Source organism: Lepidothrix coronata, unplaced genomic scaffold (assembly GCF_001604755.1).
Source record: "Lepidothrix coronata isolate B3197 unplaced genomic scaffold, Lepidothrix_coronata-1.0 Scaffold293, whole genome shotgun sequence".
NCBI classification, from domain to species: Eukaryota; Metazoa; Chordata; class Aves; order Passeriformes; family Pipridae; genus Lepidothrix; species Lepidothrix coronata.
The window spans coordinates 110,280-136,462 of NW_016690473.1; the positions used below are offsets into that span (position 1 = coordinate 110,280).

General features: G+C 51.6%; 1 protein-coding gene across 3 annotated transcripts in view; it reads right to left on the reverse strand.

Moving 5' to 3' along the window:
* Positions 1-961: 961 nt before the first annotated feature.
* CBFA2T2 (CBFA2/RUNX1 translocation partner 2) overlaps positions 962-26,183 on the reverse strand; it is a 45,888-nt gene continuing 20,666 nt past the window's right edge. For 2 of the 3 annotated variants that reach the window (XM_017837151.1, XM_017837150.1), the window contains 10 exons: positions 16,714-16,857; positions 13,343-13,584; positions 11,622-11,711; positions 10,745-10,926; positions 9,884-10,137; positions 9,158-9,243; positions 7,602-7,794; positions 6,161-6,229; positions 5,633-5,823; positions 962-3,747 (listed from right to left, as the gene is read on the reverse strand). In XM_017837151.1, coding sequence (XP_017692640.1) covers positions 3,460-3,747; positions 5,633-5,823; positions 6,161-6,229; positions 7,602-7,794; positions 9,158-9,243; positions 9,884-10,137; positions 10,745-10,926; positions 11,622-11,711; positions 13,343-13,584; positions 16,714-16,831 — 1,713 coding nt within the window. In that variant the 5' untranslated portion in view covers positions 16,832-16,857 and the 3' untranslated portion in view covers positions 962-3,459. Of the gene's footprint in view, positions 3,748-5,632; positions 5,824-6,160; positions 6,230-7,601; positions 7,795-9,157; positions 9,244-9,883; positions 10,138-10,744; positions 10,927-11,621; positions 11,712-13,342; positions 13,585-16,713; positions 16,858-21,856; positions 22,028-26,183 lie in introns of those variants that run through there. The other variant, XM_017837149.1, reaches the window with a different exon arrangement.

Consider the following 26,183-nt stretch of genomic DNA (forward strand, 5'->3'; position numbering starts at 1 on the left):
GGGGCTTGCTGGGTTTGGGGTGCTTGTTTTGCCCCAGCAGAAGCTTTCTAGAGGCTCCCTGGGTTTGAGATATGGGGGTGACACTGGTGATGCCCAGAAATGGGATCAGGGAAGCTCCTCATTGGAGGGGAGGAACAGCAGCTCAGATATGCACCAACAAACCCTGTCCTACGTCCCAGGGCTGACTCAGGGACCAAACCACAAATGCTCCTCCCAGTTCCCTGGGGACCCATCCTCTGAGTGCCCAATTATGTACCCTGTTACTGATAACTGCTGACTGCCCTGGCCAAAACCATGGTCACAGGGCAGGGGAGGCAGCTCCACTGCCAAGGGCCACCTTCCCCCCATGGGAATTACACACAAGGGCCACAGTGGGGCCGTGGGCCATTGGTAAAGGGACAGGGCACAGCCAGGGTGGGTTAGAGATGGGTACCCAGAGCATCCACAAAGGGCACAGCTGCAGCAGGCACTGATTTGGGATTCTTGAGCTGCCTCCCCAGCCCCACGTGGGGTTTGCCCCTCAGGTTTGGGCTTCTTCACCACTGGATTAGTGTTTGCAGGAGCCTGGAAAGCAAAATCCTCAGATTAGGCCAACATGTGTGCAGGGGGCTGGGGGCACAGGGCTGGCACTGCCAGCCAGCTGTGACAGCACCAACCCTGCAGGCTGGTCTGTGCTCAAATAAAAAAAGTAAGTTCAAAAAAGCTCAGAAAAGAACACACTTAACCAGGAACTCCAACATCACTGAGTATGGGGCTGAACTCCAGCTCTGCTCCCAGGCTTTGCTCGGGCTCCCCACAGCACCTGCAGCAGCATCACCACTGCAGGGGAGGCAGCTTTTGTCCCTGCAGGTCCCCAGCCAAGGTCATGGCCTAGCAGCATCTCCCCAAAAAACCCAACAACAGCCTAAGCACTGCAGAAAACACCTCTGCCCCTTCCCACAGAGAAGGGGGAGCTGGAGGATGAATATAGTCTTTTTATTGACTACTTTTGAGTAGAACAAACTAAATACATCTGTAACAGTTTGGGTTCCTTTATACAGGACATTAAATAAGTTATGCACAGGAATGAAGTAACAAATTTCTATTACAGAATTAAATGTCAAAAAAAAAAAAATAGAAACCTCAACCCAATGTCTTCCCATGTCCCAAGTTCACATTTATCATTCCATGTTTTTTTAAAAACAAACAAACAAACAAACAAACAAAAAAAAAACAAAAAAAAAGAAGCAATCATTCTAATCATGACTGTTAGTATTCCATTCATTTACACTGGGGTTAATTTTAATACACAGCCATCAACATTGCATGAGAATTATGGAAGACAATCTATTTACAAGCAACTCCTTCCAGCTCTGCCCTGCTCTCCCTTCCCATCCCACCTTGGCACAGTTGGCCCCCACTGACCCACAGTGTCAGGTCTGTGGGTGAGGATGGGATGTCACAAGCACATAACTTACCTGAGGCTGCTCCAAATGTGCCCCTTAGGGCAGGAGAACCCTTCAGCCCTGGCTAAGTGGGGGTGCCAGGGCAGCCCCTTGCCCTGGTGCTCTCACAAGCCCCAAGTGCTGCTCGTCCCCACTGAGGCATCTTCTCCATGCCATGGATTTGGGCACAGCAAACACGGACAGAGCTGCGTTCTGGGATCCTTGTGAGGGCCACCTGGGGCTCCCTGGCCACCTCCATCTGCCCCAGGTTGGGTGACAGCTCTGGGCTGCTGCAGGTCAGGGTGGCTCCAGTGCCTCCCCCACTGGGGGCTGCCTCAATCCCAGTGGCTGTGCTGGGCTCCATGCAAAGGGCTCTCCCAGCACCGACTCCTGGGGACACGGGGGATACACTTCCCTCTGCCTCTCCCAACCCATCTTCAACACCAGCCACGGTGGCTTTTTTGCATAACAAAACCTTGCAGACACACGATCACCCATCCTATCCCCCAACAGCAGCCTCCCAAAGAGCTTTCCCCAGGAGCCAGGGCTGGTGCAGCGGGGTCTCCCGTTCATCCCCGCCGCGAGCTCCGTCACGATTCATTACAGCTCCATTATTCACCTCCAATCGAGAAAGTGATCGAAAATAATTTGGGAATTACTCGCCTCATTGGGCTCCAGCCCAGCAATTGCACACACACAGTCACGGAAACACGGCTTTGCTGAATAGGTGGATTTCCAGAGCCTGTTTGCGCTACTGTGGGAATTTGGAGCAGCTCCCAGAGGGCACATGCCCGTCCCTCCCATGGGCTGCACCACTGCTGACCTCTGTGAGGCATCCAAGAGCAGCCCTGCTGTGCCCTGGGACAGCCCTGCTGCAGGTCTGTGTCAATCATTGCCCTGAATCCCTCCAATCCCTCCTTCCACTCCACAGCAGGGAACCTCCAAGTGACAGATCTCCCCAGGCTGATCACAGCATCCCCTCGCTCTCAGCCTGTATTTTTGGGATGGTCTCCAAAGGCTGGACGAGGCAGATCCTGGGCATCTCCCGATGCAGCATCACAGGAGACTCCCAGGGTTGGGGGGGAGAAGTGACACAGGACACCAAGTCCTGCCTGTCTTTTAGCAGTTTGGCCGATGTGTGCAGAGAGCACAGGCTGTAAATCACCCCCTTGCACCCCGTGAGGATCCCTGGGCTCAAAAACAACGGCAGGAACTCACAAACCAACAGTGAAAAAAACCCAACGCTTTCTGCACACCCAAACAGCCCCCAGGTGGAAAGGGCAGCTGCTCCCAACCCAGATCTGCTCTGCACGTGTTACCTCAGCACAGGTCCCACCCAGGAAGCACAAAACCGTCTGTCCCACCACAGAACGGGATGAAATCCAGGCCATCCCACAGTACTTCCCCAGCACTGACATTCGGTTTAAAGCAGACAAATCCTCTCCTCCCCCTCTGCAGCCATCAGATGCCAAGCTGCAGGCAGAAGCAGCGGGCTCAGCTTTTGCCACGGCACTAGAGGATGGGATGCTCCTGCTGGGGAATCGGCTCCGGTCTGTTCACAGCAACAACCGGCTGGCACGGCCACCTGAGGCACCACTGCTGGGAGTAAGGAAAAAAACAGGGATATTATGGAAGAAAGGTGGTTGAAGGAGACAGCTCAGACACCTCGGGAAGCCTGAGCACACCACAAGGATGGGGCTCCCTACTTGGGCACCACACGCTCAGCATCTCCCGTGTGTGCCAGCACTCTCCCACAGTCCAGGTCCCCCAAGTGGGTGCCCAATGTTCCCCAGGTCCTGACGATGCTCTGGTGCCCCCCCAGAGAGGGGCAGGGAGCTGCTGTGGGCAAGGCTTGTCCCAGTACATGAGCCACAAAGGAAAAGGCAGGATGAGATGGCAAAGCCAGAGTGTCAGCGCTCCGAGGAGACGGCGCGATGGGTCAAACGTGTCAAGTGATAACAGTTGTTGTGGGGTTTCTTTTCAGCTTAAAAAAACTCGGGAAACTAATCAAATAGAGAGAGCCAACACCTCCCTCCTAGAGCCCGTTTGTATCTATTGCTGTCACAGACGCTGGGGTGGAGGAGCGGGAGGTGGTCGCCGAAGTCTTCTCAAGGGCCGGGCTGGGGACGCCGTCGAGGCTCTTGGCACCTGCTGCCACCCGGCCCGTGGGCAGAGCCAGGGGCTTGCTCTGGCCATGCAGGCCTTGGCCACAGATCCGGTGGTGCCTCTCCCAGTCCTTGTGCTGGCAGAAGGAGCCGCAGTACCGGGCGATGTTGCAGCCGCTGCACGTCTCGCTGGCCTTGCGACCGCAGTTCCAGCAGCTCTGCAAGACCAAAGACACCACACTTGAAAGGGGTTTAGTTTCCAAGAGCTGCAGGATGCTGCTGACTCAGCTCTGGAGGGGACTGTCCATCCCCTCTGGCCCAGATCTGGTAATATTAAAATGAGCAATCCATTAATTCCTACTATTTCACAGCTCTTTGCCAACGGTTCTAACCCCTGCTCCTCTTCTCTGCCCAAGGCTGCTGCCAGACTGCTCCGGTCACATCCTCTCCCCTAGATCCACCCAAATGCAGAGAGGAAACAGCAGGCAAAGACTGAAAAACATGCTGCAGATGCTGCTGTTGGGTCTTTTTATTTCCTGTTTGAAGCAGCTCTATTTTGGTATCGCTCCCAGCCAAGCGCTCTCCGCTGGGATTACGACATGCTGCAAAGGCACCATTTGCTCCGCACCCTGCCTAGCTGCACAAGGGGTTGGAACAGGCCAATTTGGAAAAGAGAAAGCTCATCTGAAAGCCTCCCAGCCAGGTGGAAGCACTGCCAGAGCCTGAGCTTCAATCTGGAAGCAGAGCAAAGCCCCTCTGGCTGCCGGGAGAGGAGTCAGCTGGTGGGCTCCTGGCGTGCCACCGCTTCCCTCGGAGCGCAGGGCAAAGGGCCAGCGCCGGAGCGGCGGCTGCAGCTGCTCCGAGGAGGGGAGCTGGTGCATCAGCTTCCCTGCAGCTGCATCCAGGCACAGCAAACACATACTGGGGAGGGCGAGCTCAGCTGTGGGAACGCAGCCTCTGTCAGAGCCAGCTTGCTCTGATCCTGCCCAACGGGGCACCTTTGTGGGGACACCGCTGCTGCGACCCCCGGCAAAGAGCTGGGCAAGTAGAGAAGTGGGGTGGTGGGAGATGCTGGGCTGTGCCAGGCAGCCCTGTTGTGGGGAAGGCCAACAAGATTCCCCACTCACAGGGTCTGCACTGGAGCCACCAGCTCCTGATGATCATTTACAGTCTGGCAGCAAAGCACCAAAGAGAGCGGGTTGTGAGCGAGCTGCTCCAGAGCCAGCACATCCCCAAGGCTCCTCCACTCCAGGAGAAGCAGGACTTGTGACCAAAAAGCCCCTACACCAAAGGCTGTGGTGACTCTTGGAAAACTGGGTCACCGCTTCACAGCTGTTTACACTTGAACTGTTTTTGAACTGTGTTGCAAAGGTTACATGATGTGCCAGAACACAGGACAGCTTTTAGAGACGTGCTCTGGGGCTTGCACGGGGGGTGCTCGACATCTCCCAAGGTCCCACACTGCTTCCCAGCATGGCTGGAGGAGGAGGAGGACACTCCTCTGGTATTCCCCTACAGAGAAATCACTGCTTGTCTCATTCCTCCTGTGGCTTACTGAGCAGTTCCACCCACTCCCATCACGTGTTTATTGACCGGTGCATTCAACAGCTAAACAGAGAGCTGCATCCACCAGCATCACTTTCTCTTTGCTTCCACACCTCTCTCAATCCCACAAAACCCCTGGCCATTACACTGGGCTCAGCTCAGGGTCCCCAGCAGTACCTTCATGTGGCTGTTGCACACACACACAGGTGCTGCAGACACTGTTTAGGCTGATTCCGTGCCAGCAAAATCAAAAGCAGAAGGGATTTTTTATGATATCAGCTCATTCCTTTAGTTATTGATCAGACAGAAACTTCTAAAAGGAAAAAGTGCACAAGCCCAGGGCTGGACAGGGCTTGGAGCAACCTGGTCTAGTGGGAGTTGTCCCTGCCCATGGCAGGAGGTTTGAAACAAGATGACCTTTAAGGTCCCTTCCAACCCAAACCATTGTGCGCTCTATGATTCCACGACAAGGGATGGGGGACCTGCAGGCTCTGAGCCACCATCGGGCAGGGCCTGGAAGGAAAGCCCCTTCCTGGAGACATCCCCTGGCCACGTTACCTCCGTGGACTCCTCCTGCTCGTTGATCACCAGGAAGGCGTCCTCGGTGGCCTGGCGCTTGGCGTCGGCGATGGTCTGCTCCATGCGCGCCCGCTCCGAGGCGATCATCTCGAACGCCTTCTGCTCCGCCTCCGCCACCGCCTTCTGCACCTCCGACATGGCCTGGCGCTTCACCTCGTTCACAGCTTCTTCTGGAAGGAGAGAGCGGCGTCACCCCCCTGCCTGAGGAGCGGGACGAGCTGCCCAGACAAAGAGAGGTGCAGCGGAGCGTTCCCAGAGAGCCACGGCCAGCACCAGCATCCCAACCGCTCCCAGGAGCGGCCAGGCCAGGCTCAGTCCCACGGGATCCCCAGTGGCACCACAGAGGAGCAGAGCCCTTTGGAAGGCCCAGGGCGGGGATGTTGGCAGCCAGATGTGCACATCCTGGGGCGTTCCTGCAGCTGGCCTGCTGCTGTTTCTGCATAGCATCTGTGTTTACCCCAGGCGATCCGGCAGAATCCCCGGCCGAGGTCACCAGCAAACACTCACCAGCTTTTTTCCAAATCTCCTCAGTGACGTAGCCCGTTCCCGACCTGCTGCTGAACTCCCGCAGTGAATCTGTTGGAATAAGGGACACAGGGAAAGGTTGGCAAAGCCTCATCTCCCCCACCTGCTGCTTAAAGTGCCCAGAGGTACCTCAGGACATCGGGGGGCAGGGCCAGCTAAAACTCAAAGCAGAGGGTTCCGAGGGTTAAAGCCATTCCTCAAACACTCAGACGACAAATTACAACATTTAATTAGCACCTTGCATAATTTATGACATTATATGACCTGTTTCCATCTCCTGGTACTCTATAGCAACAGGCAATACTTATAAATACATGTCATTCAACATCTGCACTGTCCAGAGACCCTGAGCACCAGCAGTTTACATTAAGCACAGCACTTCCCACTCCCTGGGCAATTCAGAGGCTTGAACTGATGGACAAACTGTCCCCAAAGACACCTGGGGATGCTGCTTGATGTTTAACTGCACCTTCTCACAAAAGCAATGGAGCTTGAAAATTATCCCTAGGTCCCATGAGCGGAAAAGCATCAAAAGCATTCCAAATTTATATTAAAATATATTACCTTTAACAACAGCTGTAAGTGTATTAGTCATGATATACTTAAATATAGAAGGGCTAAAAGCTGGCTGTACCCCTCAGGCTGCCACACACGCCCAGCCACTCCATGCTGACAGCTGGAGCCATGGGCACTAGAATTTCTTGCAGGAGGATTCACTCTTTAGTTTGTACACAAACAAGTGGAATACATATCAAATTGACATCTATTCTTGTTAGAAAAAAAATCCACTTTTATTACTGAATGATCACAGCTTTTTTTTTCCCCAGGACTTGATTTACAGCATATTTGTTAGGATGGAAATTAGAATTATATCCAAATAAACCAACTCATCATTTTAGACTTGTTTTTTGTATAGGGTCAAACCGCTGCACACTGGAGGGGGAAAACTAGTCAGCTTGAATAAAGTTAAGTTGACTCATGGTACAAAAATAGAATTAAGGTAGTTATTATACTTAGAAAAGTCTTTGGTATTTTTAGAATAAGTAGACCTTGACGTTTAGAATCCTTTAGGCAAGAAGGACTGGAAGGGGAAGAGAGGCAGAGCCAAACACCTCTCCTGCCTTTTCACCCTCAGGTTTCTCAGCTTTGGCTGTGTTTGGTCAGTAAACACGGCTCTGTGACAAGGAAGAGAGACTCTTCTCTGCCATAAGAAATGATGCCTTTAGATGCAAACAAGTGTTGCTTCCAGGAGCTCACTCAGGAGCTTCCACCTATCCAACGACCTGCCCCTCCTCAAAGCTTTGAGAACAGTTATGCGCCGCTTAATTTGCATTACAATTCGAACATATTATTACTGTATCACTTGTGCCTAACATATCTCTGTGCTAATTAAGAACACCCACTCAGGAGGGGCCGGACTCACCGCTGCCCACGGAGTCGGAGCTGCCGGGGCTGTGCCGGGAGAGCAGCTCCGCGCCCGCCTTGCGCGGCTCCGCCGTCTCGCTGCAGCGCCGCTTCCAGTAGTTGAGCTCCTCCCGGTCGGCCTCCTGGCAGCGCCGCAGCACGGCCATGGAGCGCCGCGTCTTCTCCACCATCTCCATGATGCAGTTCAGCGCCTGCGGGAGAACGCGGCGCTCTCAAAGTCCCGCTCGCCAGGTCGTTTCCCTTCCCTGCGGTGACCGGCGACGGGACACGGGGGAACGGCCTGAAGTTGTGTCAGGGCAGGGTCAGGGTGGAACTCAGGAAAAGGTTCTTCCCCCAGAGGGTGGTTGGCACTGAACAGGCTCCCCAGGGCAGTGGGCACAGCCCCAAGGCTGACAGAGCTCAAGAGGCGTTTGGGGCCTCTTCATCCTCTGGGGCACAGGGGAGACTCTTAGGGATGGTCCTGTGCAGGGCCAGGAGCTGGATGCAATGATCCTTGTGAGTCCCTTCCAACTCAGCATATTCTGTGATTCTGTGATCCCAGATGTCTCAGAGGTGCCATGGAGGGACCACCCAAGGCAGATGAGACAGCAGGGAGGCAATTTCGGTATCTGGGATGATGCAGTACTCAGACAGGGTGCCACAGCCAGGGATGCAGCACCAGGTGGGGAGGAGGAGGTCACACCTGCACCCTAAGGCCTTGGTCACCACAGAGAGTGGCTAAACACCTCCAGGCCATGCTACTGAAGGTAGAGGGGAAAACCCCACCACTTTCCTCTGGGGGTTGGGTTGGCTGTGATCCTGGTGCCAGCTCTCTACAGCCACAGCTAACTCCAAATACTCAGCTATAGGGTCTCGCTCCACCCCAACCCCATCCCCTCCAAAAAAACCATTAGCTTTAGATCATGATATGTCTCTGCATTTATGATCAAAGCTGAATTTCAATCCCATCTCTTTTAGGGAAACGCTCCAGGGAAGTGCTTGGAAGAACAGCCTTGCTCAGAAGGAAAAAGCTCAGCTTAAAGTCCACCACCAGAAGCACCAAGTCTTGCTGTCAGTGCCTTGTTGTGGCCCATAAAAAGCTGGCATCTCAGAAAAGAAAGTATTTAAAACAATAATGATGGGTTTACTCATTTTTAATGTCCATATCCTGATGGCATATAGCACATCTACATGCTTGTTGGTCCCATGCTAGCCAGGGCTGTGGCAGGAAAGACCAAAAAGCCAAGGGACCTTGTGAGACCTGGGGACAAGGCCAGGTTTGTTCGCTCAGACAGCTATGGCTGTGATCTGCAGGAAAAGCTTTCCAGCTCCAGACACTTCATCCACACTGATTTTGGCTTCTCCTGACCATGAGAAGAGAAAACCTGCCAGGGAAGTGCTACAGCTCCTATCCACCCTCCCCACCATCCACCTTCCTGTGGCAGCTCGTTCCTCTACCAGCCACCAGGAGAGCCTGAATATAGTGCCAACAACAAGGAAATCACAAACTGGAGCAGGTGGAACAACGGGTTGCTGCATCCCACAGAGCTTCCCCCACCTCCTGCCATTACTTACGTGATCGAGATGCTTCCACTCGTCAGCCCATTCCCTCTCTGTTAAGCGGTGATCCACCAGCTCGTCCTGGTACCCTCCATTCAAACCTGCAACGAGCCACAGCCAGAGAGGGATTAGATGGACCAACTGTTTGCAGTGCTCCAAGGGACAATAAAAGAGCTCTACTTCCAGCTCCATACAGCTGGGATCTTAAAACACATCTCAGGGCGGTGGCTCTACAGGGGCAATTCCATGCTGGTGCTTTTTCATCCCTGTCTGTGTCACTGTCTGGAAAGTGCTACAATCCACTTGTGGCTCTGGTTCTGACCTGCCTGTGGAGCTGGTTCCTTTGTTATAAACAAGAGAGCTCAGAGCTTGTGATTCAGGCTGTCCTGTTGGAAAAACAGCATGCATCTCCCACACACCTAAGGGAGAAACGGGGCAGGGGGTCAGGCTCTGCCCTCCTGATATTGGAAATGTTACTTTTACTTCCCTGCCCTACTGGGTTGGCTACACTCAGCTCACACACCAGATCCTTCCTCCTCATCCTCAGTGGCTCCAGTCTTCACACATATACAGGGAAATACAAACTTTCAATCCTCCTGTTTTTAACTTTCCATGGCGAGTTGTTTCCTCTGAATTCCCTGCAAAAACTCTGCTGAGGACGTGCCCAGCACTACACAGCTTTGGGTGGCCGAGCGGGGACCGACACCAGAGCTCAACAAAGAGCCCTCCAGTCTCTCTCACCAAGCCCTCCGTGCCTGTCCCGGATCTCTCTGTGCTCCAACATCTTGCTGGGGTCCCTGTAGAGGTGGGAGGTGGCGATATCTTCCAAGGTGTAGTGCTGGAGGGGTGGCGGGGTGGGGTGGAACTGCCCGCTGGGGTTCATCAGGGGGATGGTGAGGGCAGGGCTGTGCCGGGGCGCGGGGCTGATGGTGCACACCCTCTTGGCCGGGGGCTCTGTCGGCAGTGGTTCCCTCTCAAAGCTGCTGTCTTCCCTCCTGCAACCACACCAGCACGGACAGGCCTTCATTAGCATCCCACAAACGCACTCAGAAGGGGAAAGACGCAGTTTTTGAATCAGCAGAGTCTGGGCAGAGATGATTTTACCGGGGGGTTAATGCAGGGAGCTCAAACAAACACACTCAATTTGTGAAGCGACGCACAGAGTGACCCCGTCAAAGGAAAGGCTCAGGACGCCCGAGTGTTGTGATTCATCTTTCTGAGCATGACCAAATTAAAATTTCACAGTTTTTATGAATTTGAGGCATGCTCCACATAATTACATAACAACTTTTATCTTGGAATAAAAAGTGGTGAAAATGAACCACATCCTTCTCCCAGCCCTGCCAGTGCCTCCATTTACTGCTGGGGTGGTGGAAAACCGCTCAGCTCTCCAGCTCTGGCTTTTCAATGCTACCCAAAAGTCCCTCTGGGACAGAACCTGCCTGAAAGACGAACACAACCTGAATTCACAGTGCAGGAGCAGCAGCCATTGGTGTCTTTTTACAGCCAGAATAGTTGTTGGGAGTGATAAGACCCTGGATGCTGCTTGAAAATGAAAACCACGACTTCAACGACTTAGAGAATGACAACAGCTGTTTTTACCTGTCTGGACTGTGCCTCTTCCCATTGCCGTTCACCTCGATGAGCAGCTCGGAGGAGTCGGCGGGGGACGTGGTGTTGGTGTTGAGCAGGATGTGCTCGTGCTGTGCCAGGTACTGGGAAGGTGTCTGCTTGGCAGCGCGGGCACAGTGCAGCAGCTCCCGCTGCAGCAGCGGGAGGTTGGCCTGGAAAACAAGCACAGGTCTGGATTACAGAGGGGGCAGGAGTTTCCAGCCAGTCCAGAAGGTTTGCTCTTCTTCATTAATACCTCAGAGCAGTAACGCCTGTGCCCCCCACTCAGGATCCTCCAGCTCCTGGTGTCTGCACTGACAGACTCACCTGTATTTTCCCAGGAACCGAGGATGGTCTGATATCAGTGCACCCAAAACCCAAGTGTCACAGGAATCACTGTGCTTCCACCATCTAGTTACCCAGAGAGGTTGTGGACTCCCCATCCCTGAAGGTGATCAAGACCAGGCTGGACGGGGCTTGGAATAACCTGGTCAGGTGGAAAGTGTCCCTGCCCATGGCAGGGGGGTTGGAACCAGATGAGCTTTAAGGTCGCTTCCAACCCAAACCACGCTGTGATTCTGCAATCTGCACACCCCAGACATGCTCCATGTGCCAGCACTTCAAATATTCTAGATCTGAGCTGCCACATGGAGCTTGGTTTGTCTCCTTTATCCCCAGCACACAAGCAGACATAAGTGGCACACGTTCCAGCTTGCTGCAAGCCACCACCGCGGTCTGTGCAGCCTGTCTTGGACCTTAACAAAACCGCTGTGGTGCTTGCAAGGAGAGCTTTCCCAGCAATGTCACGCTGCCAAGCAGCACAGGCTGGCACACGGAGCACCAGCAAGCCCCAGCAGCTCCCTGTCACCTTCAGAAAGGGGATCACAAACGGCCGCAGGGGGAAGTTGGTCGCCTCTTGCAGCTTGCAGTGAAACTCCTCAATTGTCACCGTCGAGTTCTGAGAAAAGAAATTAAGAGATGAAATGACAATTTGTTCTTATTTTTAGACATATGGGAAACAGCTCCAAAGGAACAGAACCGGGAGGGTGACTGCATCTGCCACGACAGGGCTGGCAATGTTTGCATCGCATCCTGCCGAGCGCGGCCAAAAAGGCTCAGGCCAGCGGAGCAGGAACACTGCACCCGGAGAGGGTGGGAACTGCCTGGCCCAGCATCCTCCCAGCTCTGGGGCTGGCAGGTAGAGGCTGTCTCTGGGAGGCAGCACAACCCAGCTGGCATCTCCTGCACGCTGGCCCAGTGGCCTGGGGCAGGCTGCAGGGAGCCAGTGATCCCAGCTGCTCAGAGCTGCACACTCTCCTTCCTTCCAGCTCTCCTCCTCTAACCTAAGGACCATCCATGAAGTCTCCATCAGCTCACCACGATCCTCCCCTGGCCCAGCCCTGCACCCCCTGGGGCTGTTCAGGCTGGGGGCTCCCTCGGACAAGCAGCATTTAGTAACCTGCTTGTACAAAGGTCATCCCTGCAGCAATTACCACAACCCAGGATGGACCTGGACAGCTTATCACTTCCTCTCCAATTGGGTAAGCTAAGATACTACCCATGGAAGTATCTATGCTACATAAATGAGCAGCAGCTCAAGCACTGAGAATGCTCCTGAGAACATGGACAGACCCACATTTGCAGCCCATTCCAAAAATGGAAGCAGAAATGCTCCAGGCTGCTGCAGTCTAGTGACCTTCACTGCACGCTGAGCCTCAAAAGAAATGTGCCAAAAAGCAGAGATCAGCTCAGGAGCCCCACTGGGTGACCCATGGGACCGAAGCTGGCCAGGCTGTGTGGTGCTGGGCTCCAGGGCCTCAGTCCAAGGTCACAGAATCCTAGAATAGTTTGGGTTGGAAGTGACCTCAAATCTCATCTCGTTCCAACCCCCTGCCATGGGCAGGGACACCTTCCACTAGCCCAGGTTGCTCCAAGCCCTGTCCAACCTGGCCTTGGACACTTCCAGGGATGGGGCAGCCACAGCTTCTCTGGGCAACCTGTGCCAGGGCCTCCCCACCCTCACAGGGAAGAATTTCTTCCTAATATCCAGTCTAAACCTACTCTCAGTTTAAAGCTACTCCTGCCTTGTCCTATCACTCCACACCCTTGTAAAGCACGTAGAGCATAATGTCTAACACACTGCACAGCATTTCTCTCAGTCTGTATAACTGCAAATACTGGGTACAACTCCACAGCTACACCCATTCGTTTGGGTTGGAAGGGTGTTCTCACGGCAGGGGGTTGGAACGAGATGATCTTTAAGGTCCCTTCCAAGCCAAACCATTCTGTGATTCTATAATTTACAGAAAAGCTTTGTCCAAATCCTTCCAGGTTTCCTCAAGACTAGCTGCACACGAGGCTCACATCAAAGCCACTGGACAAACAGCTTTTTGAAACCCACTAGAGATAAGAAAAAAGAAGTCAGCAAGTTTCCCAGAAAGCACAAACATGACAGTCTTGCTCAGCCCCCAGCTCTGTTTGCAAAGACACAGAGAACATTGTGGGATGGGGGCACGTGCTGGCTGCTGAGATCCCATGGCCAAAGTGCTCTGGGAAAATCCAGGCAGCCTGGGCTGGTGCAGGACTTACCACCAGTGCCAGGACGAGGGTCCGGACCTTCTCCCCGATCTCCGGTGAGATGTCGTTGCCAAACTGCTGCAGGGTGGTGAGGAAGCGCTTCAGCTTGCTGAGCTGCCGGGCACCACACGTGGCTGGGAGCTGCTGGTTTGTCAGCGAGGAGGAGGAGGAGGAGGAAGGGCCGTTGCTGAACCTCTGGGGCGGGGATGGTGCTCCATTCAGCGTCGGGGGGGAATGGTTGATTCCGTTGGGCACTGCAAACGGGAGAAGGAAGCGACACTGAGCATCAGGGGGGCACATCCCTGTGGTCTGGTGCTTTCCACTCAGGATGGCAGCTCAGGTGCCTCCACCTCACCCCAAGGGGCGCTGACAGATCCTGCCCCAGCAGCGCCCGCCACCCGTCCCCACCCCAGGGATTTACAGGGAATTTCGCAAACGTTGTTGTTTTTAACAACCTGGTCCCATCTGCAGCTTTGCCTCCTGAAATTGGTGAGCACGTCAAAACAGACTGAAGGGCTGGAAGTCTGGGAACTCAGCAAGGGATTAGAATAAACTGTTGACATCCCTGGGCCGTGGTTGTGCAATCCTGAGTCCTGTCTGATGAGCAGCTGTGCACCAGGGCCCCAACTTGGTATAAACCCAGGATTTCAGAGGTGAAAAGCACATCATTGGAAATATAGCCGTTGCTGATCCACTGGGTTATCCTTAAAAGCCCAACCCTGAATCCCTTATGGATGTAAGTGCTGACAAAGAGGCCACAAGCTGTAAAAACCATTGCAAGAGAAGCCCTGATGCCACCCAACAGCATTGCCTTTGGCCCATGGGAGGAGCAGCAATTTGAAAAAAAAAAAAAAAAAAAAGGCCAAAACTTCCACTGCAGCTTCACGAGGATCATATCAAATCGTGCTGAACCCAGTGAGGGGTTTTTCAGAGAAGACAGGAGGCACTGGAACAGTTAAACCACTCTGGGGCACACCAGGGCCGGAGGCTGGAAAGGCTGCACACACCTGGACCTTAGTGGTGAGCACAGGAGGGAAACTTAACCAGAGTCAGTTAAGATGCAAGGAAAGATAAGGCTACTGAGACCATCAAAGGTGGTTCCTGCTAACCAAGGGCTGACAGGCTCTTTGGGGGATAACAAAAACGTGACCTTTCATAGACTGAGAAATGACGAGGTGAAGGTGAAGGTGAAAGCCAGGACTGAGAGGATGGAGGTGCAAAGGCAAAGTGAGCTCATGCCTTTTGTTATGGAGAAAAGCAACCTGGAAAACTGTCCACACTGGCTTCCCCAAAGTGGCAAAGGTACAGGGATGTCAGGGAGTACCCACAGGGTTAGTTAGCATGGAGTACCAGAAAAACCAGAGCTATGTGAAGGGCAAGGGCTCTGACAATTACCCATGAAGGCATTTATTTCCCAATAAAAGTGTTATAAATAGGAGGGAAGCCGCCCAGAGAAGCTCCCCTCAAACAGCCAAGGGCTGTGCAGCCCCACGCTCTCCGACAGCCACAACTGAGGCGCTTTCCCCCTTCTCTATTTCACTTCCTCTTATTCTTTCAGATGAAAACCTGAGGAGAGCAACGGGCTCTATTTATACCCTGGGAGAAGCAGGGGCTGGGCAATTCCTGGGGGCTGCGGGGGACCCTTGGGAGAGGCTGCCAAGGGAGTAGGGGACATTGCCAGCGCGGGGTGATCCCCGGAGCGGAGTGAGCCGGGCCGGGGCTGTCGTTACACGCAGCCCCCGTAACCGCTCCCCGTCTTTGGGCTCACCCCTCCTGACCCTCTGCCAACGGCGTCACCACAGGGCAGCTGGCAGTTATCTGATCCTGCACATCACCAGGAGCTGCTCCACCACAGCCCTCACAGCCGGGCTGGGACCTGCCTTTCCAGGTGAGAAGACAGCACTGAAGCGAACGAGGCGGCGTCCCCAGACCAGGGGGATTACTGGTGTGGGGAGAGGAGGATGATAAACTCCTGGGAACAAAGTCATCCTCTCGAGCTACGCCTAAATTCTGCCTTAGGTCCTCAAAAGTCACAAGGTTTTGCTGCTTCTCCAACTCTTTGTTAGCGATCCACAGGTAGGCAAGGCTTTGTTCCAACATGCTCCTCTCACCTGCCCAAGCTGTGGGCTTTGACAGGGCAAGACACACACTCACTGACTCTTGACCAAGCCCCTCTGGTGCAACTGAGAAATAAAAAAGCAAGAACGAACTTCACCACAGGTCGCAGCTCTCATCTGTCTTGGAAAGAGGCAATTAAGTCATCTGCAATCAGCAGATTCAGGTTTCTTGGCCCTTAACAGCATGCCAAGCATCCTCATTGGAAAAATTAATTTCTGTCACTTTGCTAATGGTCTTTTTCTGCCTGAGCAAAAGGAGAGCCATTAAAAATCCCTCAGCACATAAAGATGGGGACAATGTGTCTGGTGGGATAACCCAGTGATTAGTGCTGTTGCCAGCATCACGCAGCACATCAGTGTGTGTCCTCCAAGAGGCTGGATTGTAAATCCCCGAATCCCACTGCCAGTGTGGAACTGTGAGATAGCCCAGACGCTGTCATGGACAGCAGAGCAATGCAGAGCCAGCTAGGGAACACTCTGTGCAGGGAAAAAGGGGCAAGAAGGGCCTGGAAAATATGTACCCGCCATGTGCAGGGGTCAGATAACTCCACGACCAACAAAGTAAAGCAGCTTTGCTACGAAATGATGCTTTTAAGAAGACGTTAAATGGCGTAAATGTTGGCTAAGGGAGGAAAACAGAGGCCATACAAAAAGGCTGGAGGTTCATCCCATCTGTGGATCACCTCTAAGCAACACCCTGCTAGAAAAAGTGGGTGCAAGGCTGTGCTATGGCTGGGCAGGATCAGGATCGACCGTGGCTTAATAGGAAAGATTATACAGAGAAGATGGAGAAAAGAGAATCTGGATGGACAGCAAGGAATTTTCAAGGCTGGGAAATTAAAAAAAAGAAAAACTTTCTAATCGCAGCTGCAGGAATGCTGTCTGCAAAGTGAGATACAGCAGAGTGGGAATTAACTCCTCCAGAAGATAGAGTGAAAAGCCCAGCACTTGGCTTGTTTGAAGCCGACCTGATAAAAGACTTCAATTTCTTAAGGAGTTTATGGTGGAAATCAAAGCTGCACCTGCAAAGAGAAGGACTCAAGGCAGCACCAGGAGCAAGATAGGAGCAGGCAGGGGGGCAGAGGGGGAATACAGACATCCTTCTTGCATTGCAGAACAGCAGGAAAGCCCCAGTCCCACCTTCCTAACAACAGCAACCCACAGCTAACGCTAACAGCTGAGACAGCCCCAGTGAGTGCTCTGAGCACAGCCTTCCCTCCTGGCTAGAGCTAATCCCTGGGAGAAGCACAGCTACTGGGGTCTTACGTGCAGTCGGAGTGAAGGACACGGGCCGGGGTCCGCCGGGGTTCACGGGGGGCAGCGGCGGCATGTTGGGAGGAGAGGACCTGGACTGGATCTTCACTTCCACGGGCGAGCCGGGCATCACTGGCACCCTCTTCTCACCAGCAACTGTACCAAGAGAAGGTGGCAAGGCTTAGTGACAGTCAGGGACACGCGTTTCCCCGCCCAGCACACGAGCAGTCGCACGGGTGAAGATAAGAGGCGGGAGGGAAGGCACGCAAGGTTCCCACAAGGTTCCCACACTGCTCCGTGTGGCCCCAAGCTGCTGAGGGAAGAGGCAGGATACGGCCCTGAGCTGGGACAGGCACGCTGGGTTCATGCTCACAGTGTCCATGCCCACCACTCCAGTCTCCTGACAGCATCTTCTCACCCCTTGTGCCTGAAGATGCTTCTTCAAAGTATTTCTGCACATTTGCTTCACTTTGCCCCCATTTAAGATCCCCCTGAGACTCCCCAGATGTGCCTACATGCTCGTCACCAGCACAGAGCCTCTCCAGAGGGATCACAACCTCTCAGACCTATGCAACAGGTAACCTGGATTTGTGCTGTGCCAGCAAGGGACCAGAATGGGCCTGGGGTTGCAGAGCTGAACTGACATCAGCCATTCACATCCTCTCCCTTGCGTGCAGTCTCTAGGGTCTGACACATCACCTCACACTGTGGCTTCCCTTCCAGCCTCTGAGGGACATCCCAGCTCAGGGGAACAGTGTGACCACACTCCCAGCTCTGGTGGCTGGGATCAGCTTCACAAGACATCCTTGGATGAAAACAAGAGAAAAAGGAGGAAATATGTGTTTAAGCAAGTCTTGGGGTTCTGGGGGACATTTTTTTTTTTGGAGGGGTGTGTTTCGGGGTATTTTTTTTGTTCTTTAAATCCAGACAACTCAGCAGAAAAAGTCTAAAGATCTCCACAGCACAGCTCCTGTGGGAGCCAACACCATTCCAGGGGTGCTCTGTATCGCACTGCCAGTGTCTCCGGTGTCCCTGATCCCAACAAATCATCCCTCTGAGATCGTGGTCTCCACTCCCTGCTCCTCGAGCTGCCCCTCGCCTCGTTCAATTAGCTCACTAACGAGCTGTGACCGTGCTCTAGCACGTGCTGCACGGGAACACCACGGGGTGTTCCCAGCACATCCACCTGCACCCCAACTCAGGCAGGGAGGGAGGTGCAGACACTCAACTTCCACCTCTCTGGTGATGCACGCTGGGCTCCGGACAGCTACAGTCTGATTTGTAACCCACAGTTATTACCAGTATCTGTCAGCTGTAAGAAATTCAGCTTTCCAGTCCTGGCAGAGCGATTAAATGCTGTATTCCCATAAAGCACTGAATACATGGCAAACTTGTGCGCTGAAACACAACCACAAAACCTGCTACTTCAACTCCCAACAACAAAAACGCTGCTTTGGAGAGCAGAGAAAACACAAACTGGCACCTGAGCCCTCGTGCTGCTGCCTGGGATCTGCTCTGTCAGCCCCCAGCACCTGCTCTGCCACCGAGCTGCCTCATTTATTCTCCTTATGGCAAGTCGTGGGTAATGCCAGAGAGGTAACAAATGAACTTTGTTATTCCTAACGGGTTTTTTTGTTGTTGCTGTTCTTTGCAGGAAGGGGAAGCAGAGATGATACACACTGAAAACCCATGTTTTCCTGCCCTGTCAGTGCAGGTGGAATAACAGGGGCAGTGGGGCTGGAATTGCTATAGGAGCCACATACCAGAAGGTTTGTGTCTTCATTTGTCTAAGCCTGCTTTCAAAAAGAAAGGAAAAAATTCTAAGCTTTTCTTTCAGGACGTGGGGAGACACTGAAGCCATAGGAAACTACTGTTAACATATAACCCCCCTATTAATGCCATATTGCAAACCACTATTCATATACATTTGGTCCAACTACAATACAATTGAACCTTTAAGTGCAGACTCTTCCTGTCATTCCTGTGCATGAATATGATGTTCCAATGAACAACCATGTTGCTAAATGACCTATATTTTTCAATCAAAACAGCACTAATTGTGCCTATCCAGCACTCAGTGCTAGCTGCCTGATGACCACTCAGGGACCCACTGCCACCCTCCTGCCTCCTCTGATCTTCTTCCCATGAAAACCCCTTTTCCAGGTGTATGTGGCCAACATGATATTGCCATGCCTTAGAGAGAAACAGCATGAAACTAATCCTTAAGTTTTCTCCTCCTTCCTCCTAAAATGCTCCAGGGGCACATTACAAAAGCAGAACTAATTTGGTTAATTTACGGGGGGGGAATAAATTTCAAAAGGAGTTTACAGCCCAAAAATAAAACCAGCTACTGTGTGAGACACCAAAACCAAAGCCCACAAGAAGCCAACACCTTCTTTTCCAAGCCCACTCCGACAGACAAGAAGCAAACAGGATTGTTAAATTTAAAAGCTTCCTGCTAATGACCTGGGGCATCTATAAATGCAGATAAAAACCATCTTTCTAAAGCTCCCCATTTTTAGCCTAAACACATCCATTTAATGAGAATCATGTGAGCAAATCAGACTGTGACCAAGGGCTTGAGTCAGCCTTGAGTTGACCTGGGGCTAAAAATGAGCCAGGGAGCTGATCCCTGGGGAAACGCTGCCTTCCCGGCCTCATTCTTCCGATTTCACCACTCAGAAATATTTACTGGCTCACCAACAGCAACATTTCAGTGCTGCCTCCAGATGTGCAGGGAGGATGCTGAGATGCTCCTCCAAATGTCTCCAAGTCACTCCACCGTGTCACTTAGCTGACTCCTAAAGAGTCAAATGCTGTCACAGATTTTGGATGATGCTCTAAGAAGAATAATTCTTGTCAATGACTGAATACACCAAGTGTCACAGCAGGACACCTGCCCAAACTGGAAACGTTGGGCTGTTTCCCTTCAAAAACTCCTTCCAAACCCCACCTGGATTAGAAACACTCACAATGCTGTCGCCACTTTCCAAGCAGTGCCTGCAGGAGCAGATCCAACCTGTTTATGGCACAATACTTTTGCTGTCGAGCTGCCAAACGCCAAAGCTTCGCAGTGACACGTGCTCAGCTTTGCACCAGGCCCTGCCCAGGTTAACCAGGGAAAGAGGCAGCAGTGACACGGCCACCCAGGCGGGTGGGAGAGCTGCCTTCCCGGCCTGGAACGCTGGAGATTCACACGGGAAGGCGATTCAACTGGAGTAAAACAAAACCCGATCGTGACGGTGCTGTTTCAGTCTTGGCTTGATGTAAGAATTCCGTCTTCTCCAAATGGTGGTGGAGCTGCAGAGCAGATTTCACAGTGCCGAGTTCCCGATTTCAGATGCTCGAGCTGCCAGCTGGGCACGGACAGCTGCAGGCACAGACCACTCTGTGCTCCTGCCCTATATACTCGTGTGTCCCATTTAAGGAGCCCAGGTGTGCAAGGGACCAGAAAGCCCCAGAGCTCTGACTATACCTGGAAGCCTTCCTTCCCCCCGTGACACGCTGCAAAGCCCCTGTTTCATGTGCCCCCACGCCACCCTATTTCCTTCCCTGCTCCAGTTCTCCTCCCGGCGTAACAAAATTAAAAAGGAACATATGTCGAGATTAAGTTCAGCCGATGGTTTTCCTTTCTGGAGAGGAGAAAGGGCAAAGGGAGACAACAGGACAAGATGCCAGGAGAAAACCTGGGGTCTTGATTGACCCTCAGGGAAGTCCCACTCCTGCAGCCCAAGGGACTAAGGCTCCAGCTCTCCAACACCACAGCACATTTCAGAGGGGGCAGTTTCAACACACACTTGAGACAGATTTCATCCTATTTATCTTCTTCAAGAACTTTACCACCTATGGTGTTTAGCACAAAGAGAGTGTTGCTGTGACAGGTAACCTATGACAAACAGCCAGCATTTGCTTGCACTGTAAACTCTATAAAGAAGCTGCTTTATTAATCTCTTCATGCCTGTGGGTTTGAGAAAAAGGAAAAGGCACAAGAAAATAAACAGTGATAAGTTAGGGAGTATCTCAAGTACACTGGAATTCAAATTAATCCTTTAATTCCTTTGGCAGTTAAAGAATAGACTAAGCCACGAAAAAGAAACAAAAACACTGCATGAGGAGAACTGGATGTTACCTTCCCTCAAAAAGCAAGATAACCACAAAAGAGCGATAGGAATAACCCTGGGGGCAGACGGACACAAATGGTCTCCTCCCCATCCTCTTCCCAAAGCTCAAAACACAGTTCCAACAGTCAGCAAGATAACACCACAAGGTGTTCCACCCTGCTCAAGAGAAAGCCTTGACCCAGCTCCCATGGCAGAGCTGTGAATTTGCCAAGATCAAGGGAAGAGAGGAAGAGCCACTGCTCCAGTGCAGAAAACATGGGTGCTTTATATCAATTTGCACTGCAGTGTCTGCACAATTTAATCCAGTCACCTCTGCACATGGAGTGTGTACGGGCTTTAAACCCTGCTATCAGCAGTCCAGCCTTTCCTCCTCCCCCTGGGACAGGGATTTAAAGCCCGTGGCTGAGTGTCTGGAGTGCTTGTACAGCAGGAATACTGACATCTTCAAGCCATTCCTGATGCAGGGGTAGGATTCCCCTTGGTTCCCCGGCACCAGAGTTAAGAAGGAAGGAGGAACCTGCCTGCCCTGGGAGCAATTTTGTAGCTCCTGTTTATAAATAAGCTGCACAGAGTCAGAAGTGCATCTCACCAATCCATCTGCCGGCCTAGAGCACTCCCGGCTTTTTGCAGAGGTCAAAACATGAAACATCTTGGAAGAAATAAGAGAAAACCACGAGACAGCCCTGCAACTATGCCCAGGTAAGCTTTGCTTTTCCTTTTGGCAACTTCAGAACAGAGAGCAGACTCAAAATCAGATCTCATCAACAAAGCTTTGACCACTAAGTGGTCATATCTGAAAACCTGTAAATTGACTAAGTTTTGGGGTTGGCTGATATTTTTGAGGGAAAGCCTGTGTACAAGAGTCTGCCCAGTAGTTCAGAGTCTCAGGAGCAAAAGCATGCAACGGTTTCAGACAGAAAGAAGAGGTTTAATCCGAGCAGATGTTTTTGTCTTTCATCTAGAACAGGCAGAATATGCTCATAACCTAAAATGCCACTCCTCACCTCAAAAAATTAGAAGCCCCAAATTCATACCTGTCTCTTGAGAGCAAGGAACTGGAGAACTGTCCCAGTAACAGCAACCAAGGTTAAATCCAGCAGGAGAAATCCTCTGGTCACCCATGAGTCAGGTCTGAGCTTGTTCTGGAGCCAAGGGACAGACAGAATCCTACAAGGACAATTCAGCCCATCCCAAAACATTAATCAAAACAAGGGAGATAAGCCACGAGCTCCAGCCACACCTCTCTTTCCACCGGCCCTACCACCTCAGATGACCACTTGGACTAGAGGCATGAATTATACATCACCTACACGTCAGCAAGATGGACATTTTCTAGCAACAGCCCCTGGAACCAGAGGCTTCTTTCCCCTACTGCTCACGTGGATCAGCCTCCCTGGTTTATGACAAAGCAACGCCAAGCTTGGCTAAATGGGCAGGGAGGAAAGAGGGAAACCAAGGAAGGACAGACCTCAGTGGCTGGCAGGACCCTGCCTATATCCTAGGACAGCTCTTTGCACATGGCAGAGGGCTGGACTGGATGACCTTTAAAGGTCCCTTCTGACCCAAACTGAGATTCCATGACCAGCTCAACAGATCCCCTGGAGAAAAGCCAGGGAAAGGGCCCCAACGCACCCACTGCAGCCCCGACACGTCCCCCCCGAGAAGGACGGGCTGCAGTTGGCTCCTCACAGGGCTCCCTGTTGATAGTCTGAATGCAAACGAGAGGCAGCATCAGTGTAACCTGACCTGATAATGTAAATAGGGTGAAATGAAATATGGTTCGCCACCTCCCCAGCTTTGGCGAATGTTTATTTTGAATAACATGCTTATCTGCTCCAACTGCTCACCATCTGTTTTCAGTCTCCACCAAGCTAATATTTTTCACATTTAGGAACTGAGAAATGGGAAGAATTACATTTAAATTTTATTAACATCTTTCCTGCACTCCAAGGTTGCCTTTCCCTCCCCTTGACGGCTCTAAGCCATCTGTAGAGCACCTTTGCAGTTCTCCAAGGCACGCAGATGAGAGGTGATCTACATGCAAAGCAAGGGTATCATTACTCAGGCTTCCAGAAGATGCCATTTACTGCTTCTCCACCGCAGTCCCTCCCTCACCTGCTTCCAGACAGCTTCCCCCGAGCCCAAACTGAAACCACATCGTCAAGGAAAGAGCCAATATTTTATCTTTTTGCAGCATCACCACATCAAAAAGTGATGGAGGGGGAAGACTGAAGATAAGCATCAGCAACAAGGCAGCCAATACAGCAGCCTTAGGAAAAAAAAGGATGATTGGGTCCATCCCAATTTGGAAGAGAGTGAGACACTGAGAGATTTGCAGTCAAGATGACATTTCTATACAAATATTGACATTTATTTGCATGTAGGGGGGTTTATACAGGTTTCCCCTTGCTCCAGTCAATAAATGATAATTGAAAACCAGAAATGGGATAAAGTTGCATAAACAGGTCACCAACAAGGTCCTTCTCCATCCTTCTCCCTCCACACTGAGCTGGCCAAGATGATACTACAGCATCTGCTGCAGTGGGTAACTTATGTTAACTGTGCTGATACTTCCTCCCCCAAAATGTGATCAGACTATTTTTAGCCTGTTCAGCTTGGGTTTGTAGCACATCTCGGCTCCTGAGCTGTAAGATGCTGTGGGAGTGGAGAGGGCTCGGCCCCTCGCAGGAGAGCCTTGCATCACACAGGAGGGAGCTGCTGAGCCTGGGAGAGGCATTTTATAAATCAAAAATAAACGCTTGTATCTCCATTGCCATCTAGTCCTCTCCCACACACAGCTGTTTCACTTTAAATCTCAATTCAACGTGAAACTCAGATAGAAGAACTTGAAAGAGCAAAGTATGTTATCGTTCACAACCAGTCCAGAAAGCAGTTAATAAGGGAAATAAGATTAATAATTTATTCCTGAAGGCAGACTGCAGATCTTTATCCATCTTGCCCTTCAGTGGTTTTTATGAAATCCTATTAACGTGCCTGGCTCTACAAACTCATCAGTAGCACAGGTTGGACTCGGGAGCAGTTCCCACCCAGACAACACGGATGGAGCCCCAGCTCTGCCTGCACCGTGGCTGTGTTGGACACATCAGCACAAGCCCACCTGCATGACATTCCTGCCTCCTTAGCTCTGTTTTCCTCTTGTGCCATGGATTTGTACCAGGGCCAGCGGTGCAAACCCGTGGATGCAGGATTCATCCCACAAAGTCTCACACCCAACAGCCCCCCGAGCAGGGTGTACATCAAGTGCCCCTATTCTGGTCATCTTGCTTCTACAAGAACACAAACCACCTTGGTGTGGTATCCCCCACTCTCCTGCTCTCTTTTCCAGGAAGGAGCCAGGGAACAGTTACTCAGACCACGAAAGCCACCCTAAAAACCATTCACACACGGTGCAGCAGCCACCTGGGAGCTGTTGCTTCTCTAACCAAAATGCCGCAGCCATTCCCTTCCTGCACCACTAGCATCCCTCCAAAGAAGTTTTGGGGACCCCAGTTCATCCCTTGATGTCCATGGCAGCAGCTTTTGCTCATCACTGTCTCAAAGGGATGCAGTGAGCTCTGCCAGGGAGCCTGTGATGGATGCCCCAGGGCACAGAACCCTCTTCATCCTCACCAACTGCTTGCTCTGCCCCCATCAGGGACAGCCACCCTGAAGGGAGGGATATACTCCTGGAATACAGCCCAGCAGAATATATTCCTGGAAACCAAAGCCTACAACGTGGCCAGCCTTGCAATTTTAAGATGGGAAGCATTTTGGGGATTGAGGGGAGTGATCCTCCCTCCCCAGACCACCCCTCTGGCTGCTCAGCCCCCTTTGGCCGGGATTTTAACCCAGGACAAGGCAGTTATTCAGCAAAGCCAGAGATGCTAACTAATTCATTTGCCTGGTTACTGCTGAAGTATTTTTGGTATTTTTTCATTAATTCATTGTTCCATTCAACGTTGTTTTGGTTTTTTTTTTTTTTAAAATCACCCACTCCTGTAACAATATTAAGAAATATTTACTCCTCCGCACTATTTACTTTTTGGGTTAAAGCACTCTGAATGAAAAACGAAAGCAGTTGCAGATATCAAACAGGCAATTATCACAATCACGGGGAAAAATCAGTTCTTAAAAAGTCTCAGCCCGCTGCACTGCTCTCCAAAAGGCTCCAACTCCGAGCGAAGCGACGGTGGCGGGAGCAAACTTTCCAGATGGGAACATCTGTGTCTCATTTGCCGCAGGGAAGAAAACACCAGGAAGATAAATGGCTCCCGAGTCCGGCGGAGCCCAGACACAACACGTACAAAGGGATACCATTGAGAAAGACTTGGAGCAGCAGTCTGGTATCAAAGATTATTATTTTTTTTATTTAATGGTTATTTTGTGGGGCTCCTACATATGGAGAAACGATAAGTCGGGGCAAAAAAAAAAAAAAAAAAGAGTTTGAGTTTCTCTTAACAGTAAATTCTGTCCGTGGTGAAAGCAAGAATTGAGTTAATCGTGCTTATATGAATTAAAAGCAAAATAAAATGAAAGCAGCGCAGCACTTTTACCGTCTCAGCTACTTTTTAGATAGGAAAAGTCATTTAAAAAGTTGGCTTTAAGGGGTTACCCCTAAAAGGTTGGAAATTGCTCCCTGCCCAGAGCAGGAAGGCCATGGATGGGGCCATTTGCCCCTCTAGGGTCCAGAGAGTGAACACCAAGTTTACACCAGAGAGTAAGAAGTGATCCAACAAGTGGGAAACACATGGCAGAATGACCAAGCCTCCCCTGGCAATGCCAGCACCAAACTTACTGACATTCCTTAAACTCTGTCACAGTTTAGGGACCACGTTCCCAAAGGTGGGCAGGCATACAACCCGCAGGTTATACAGAACAACTGAGCACTGTAATTTTGGGAGTGGAAATCTGCTTTCCATCCTGCCTAGGCTAAACACCGTAGAGTAAATAAGGCTGGAACTTTTGTACCTGTAAAATTTTGGGAGGTCCAAAAGAGGGAAAACACAGCGAAACAAGCTTTAACTTGTAGAAACCATTTTCCACCTTAACAGAGGCTTGGAGACAGCCTTCAGGACATGATTTTATCTAGCCCTCATAAATCCTTTTAAAACTTGGATTGCTGGCCATTTAACAAGCAGCTCCACCCTTCTCCTGCTCTCCAGATGAAACACATTCCCACTGGGCTCCATTTTGTTCCCTCTCTCTTCAACCCAGCAGTACCAGCAAAGCGGTGGTAGAGCCCGGGGAGCTGTGGTTAATTGGCATCCTCTAATTACTAATTAGCTCCAAGGGGCTCTCCACAGCTCAGAATGGTAATAGGAATGCATCCACTCACTTAAAGGGGCTTTGGAAATGCGGAGC